Raw genomic sequence first — 3229 nt, 5'->3', positions numbered from 1 at the left:
GCCTGCCCTGGCACAGCTTCAGGCTGTGTCCCCTCGTTCTGTCCCTGGCTGCCTGGCAGCAGAGCCCAACCCCAGCTGGCCACAGCCTCCCTCCTGCCTTCGCTCTCTCCTCCAGCGCTGCTGGGAGGTCTCCGGGACCTGCTCCCCCCGGGACGCCCCTGCCGAGCCCGGGGCGGTGCTCAGGCAGTGCCCGCAAGGACAGTTCAGGGCTTCGGCAGAGCTTTTCCTGCCAGATTCCTCAGCAGGGCGTCCGCGGGTGGGGCGGAGGCAGCCACGGAGCTGAAGGGGACGAGGAGGAGGCAGCTGAAGGCAGGGGCACGGCAGAGTAATTAGGGGGGAGCTGCCCCAGGCCGCCCTGCCGCGGGGGAGCCTCCCGTGGAAGCTGCAGGCTGCGATCCTCAGCGCTCTATAAAGCCGGCCGAGGGCTGAGCCGCTCCAGACGGCGCCGCTCAGGCTCCCTGCTCCTGCTCCTCGCCCAGGTAAGCCTGCAGAGCCCTCAGCCTGCCGGACCTGGCTGCCGGCACAGCCAGCAGCAGCTCCTGGCCGTGAGGATGTGCCTGGAGCTGCTCCTGCTGAGCTCCCCCGCAGGGAAAGTGAAAGAGGACAAGATCTGGAACGGCAAAACTCCCTGGAGGAGACAACCTCTGCCCGGAGGTGGTTTTTGTTCCTCTCCTCTCCCACTGTCCCCAGCATTGCTGTCCCTCACCTGCTGAGCCTCACACCGACCACCGCTGAGCTCCAGCCTGCAGCTTCCCTCTCCCCTGGCATCCTTCTTGCTCTCCCTTTCCCTTCCCTCAGGCTGCTCCGGTTCACCTCTGCCCTTCTCCAGCTCTCTCCACCTGTCCACTCGAGCTGCTTAAGAGCGAATCCTCTGACACCCCCCCCCCCCCAGCCCCCCCCCAAAGGTCCTCTTTGTCTGTGCCTGCACTGCCTCTGTCCTGCAGGGAGATGTCCCAGCCCCGGGAGAGCATCAGCAGCATCATCACTGCCTTCCACCGCCGCGGCAGGGCCGAGGGCAGCTGCAGCCCCCTCAGCAGGGAGCAGCTGAGGCAGCTCATGGAGCAGGAGTTTGAGGATGCAATGCAGGTGAGGTCCTGGCCCCTGTAGCTGCTGCCCACCCTGGGTCTGCTTGCAGCTGGCACTGGGAGCAGTTCTGGGTGGGCAAAGCTCCTGAGCAGGTGCAGAAGACACCAGAGCAAGGCACAGCTGCCTTGAGAGGTTCTCCACCCTCCCAGTGCCACCAACCTGCTGAGCTTGGGGTGGGGAACAACGAGAGGCAGGAGGGGTTGGGACTGTGGGGGTTGGATTCCTGCCCTGAGGTTGCTTGAGTGCCCCTGGGGAGGTGGCACCGATGCCCGGGAGGGGCTTTGCTAACAGCTCCATCTCCACAGAGCCCCCAGGACCCCACCACTGTCACCAAGGTGCTCTGCTTCCTGGGGGATGACAGCAGCAGCAGAGTTGACTTCAGAGAGGTTCTCAGCCTCGTGTTCCAAGTGGCCAAGGCCTGCTACAAGCCACAGCAGCAGCAGCAGCAGGCACTGGAAGATGCCCAAGAGCCAACAGGGCAAGAGCGGGCAGGGGGGGAGCAGCTGCTGGGGCTGCACACGGTGGAGAGGTCCCCTCACAGCCTGCAGGTCCCGGAGCAGGGGGTGAGAAAGCAGCTCCAGGACACTGAGACACAGGGCCCAGAGACAGCAGAGCAGGACCCAGAGAGCCACCAGACCCAGGGGGCTGGGACAGCAGAGCAGGACCAGGACATGTACCAGGATGATGGGAATGAGGCACCAGAAGGGCATCCAGAGGTAGGTGCAGTGCTGGACACTGCAGCCCCAGAGCAGGGCAGAGGTGAGCCTGAAGAGGCTGAGACACCCAAGCAGGAGCTCAAAAGCTCTGAGGCCCAGGAGGCACCAGGAGAGGCTTCAGAGCGCCCTGAGAGCCCCGAGGCAGAGGCAGCAGAGCAGGACCTGAATGTCCCCCCCGAGACACAGGAGGGAGACCCAAACCACAAGCCCCAGGCCTGCAGGGGCCCTTGGCAGGACCCAGCCCTTGGCCAGCCCCAGCAGCAGGGCTCCAGCCCCCACCAGGCTGCCAAGCCCTGGGGGCCATGCCCCAAGCCAGCTTTAAACCAGCTCCCTGAACCCAGGCTCCTGGAGCAGGGGCACAGCGAGGCAGAGGCTCCACCTCGTCCAGCTCAGCACCAAAGAGATGCTCAGCACCAAAGAGATGCTCAGCACCAAAGAGATGCTCAGCACCAGAGGCAGCCTGTGCTGGAGCAGCAGCAGCTGCAGCCTCTGTGCCAGTGGCCACCCCAGCAGTGAAGCCTGGAAGGAGCCAAGAGAGGCTTCTGGTACCTTCTGCCCAGGCCCACTCTGGGTTTTGCTTTTCTCCCCCCCAAGTCTTGTCCCATTGCTTTACCAGGCCCTGGCTGGTGCTGAGCTCTGCATGCCCCCAGCCCCTCCTGCTCTCTGCCTGTGTCAGCAAAGCAATAAACCTGAAGCAAAGCAGCAGCTCTGATGTCCTGGTGCTGTGTCCCAGGGGTGTCCTGGTGTCCCAGAATCCCAGAGCCAAACAGGCTGGCAGAGAGCTCCAGGCCCAGCCATGCCAACCTCTCCCCCCCCAGGCCTGCCATGCCAACCAGACCATAGCACTCAGTGCCCCCCAGCCAGCCTTGGCTTCAGCCATGGGCACTGCACCACCTCCCTGGGCAGCCCATGCCAGTGCCAATCACTCTCTCTGCCAACAGCTTCCTCCTCACACCCAGCCTCAGCCTGCCCTGGCACAGCTTCAGCCTCTGTGCCCTGCTTCTGGCCCTGGGGGCCTGGCAGCAGAGCCCAACCCCAGATGGCCACAACCTCCCTGCAGGCAGCTGCAGGCAGCAATCAGCTCTGCCCTGGCACCCTCTTCTGGGCCAGGATGCACCCCCCCAGCTCCCTCAGGGCTGTGCCCCCTCCCCAGCCTTGCTGCCCTGCTCTGGGCACCTGCCAGCCCCTCAGCAGCTCTCTGCAATGCAGGAGCCCAGAGCTGGGCACAGCACTCCAGGGCTGGCCTGAGCAGTGCCAGCACAGGGGCACAAGAACCTCCCTGCTCCTGCTGCCCACACTGCTCCTCAGCCAGCCCAGGCTGCCCTTGGCTCTGCTGCCCACCTGGGCACACTCTGCTGGCTGCCCCAAGGGTGTTCTGCTGTCCTGCTCCAGGGCTGTCCTCATGTCCTGCTGTCCTGCTGCTCTGC

The 3229-nt window shown here is 64.9% G+C and overlaps 1 protein-coding gene across 1 annotated transcript; it reads left to right on the top strand.

Moving 5' to 3' along the window:
- The first annotated feature begins 420 nt into the window (after positions 1 to 420).
- LOC135192578 (cornulin-like) lies at positions 421 to 2486 on the top strand. Its single transcript, XM_064175821.1, has 3 exons — positions 421 to 479; positions 945 to 1086; positions 1392 to 2486. The coding sequence occupies exons 2-3, from the start codon at positions 949 to 951 to the stop codon at positions 2316 to 2318; spliced, it is 1065 nt and encodes a 354-aa protein (XP_064031891.1). The 5' UTR covers positions 421 to 479; positions 945 to 948; the 3' UTR covers positions 2319 to 2486.
- Positions 2487 to 3229: the final 743 nt, after the last annotated feature.

This window comes from Pogoniulus pusillus, chromosome 43, assembly GCF_015220805.1.
Source record: "Pogoniulus pusillus isolate bPogPus1 chromosome 43, bPogPus1.pri, whole genome shotgun sequence".
Taxonomy (NCBI): Eukaryota; Metazoa; Chordata; class Aves; order Piciformes; family Lybiidae; genus Pogoniulus; species Pogoniulus pusillus.
This window is presented reverse-complemented; position numbering and strand designations above follow the sequence as displayed.

Coding starts and splice junctions, on each gene's coding strand:
- LOC135192578 (XM_064175821.1), top strand. CDS start 949: ATGTCCCAGCCCCGGGAGAGCATCAGCAGCATCATCACTGCCTTCCAC. Junction 1,087..1,391: donor AGTTTGAGGATGCAATGCAG/GTGAGGTCCTGG, acceptor CCATCTCCACAG/AGCCCCCAGGACCCCACCAC.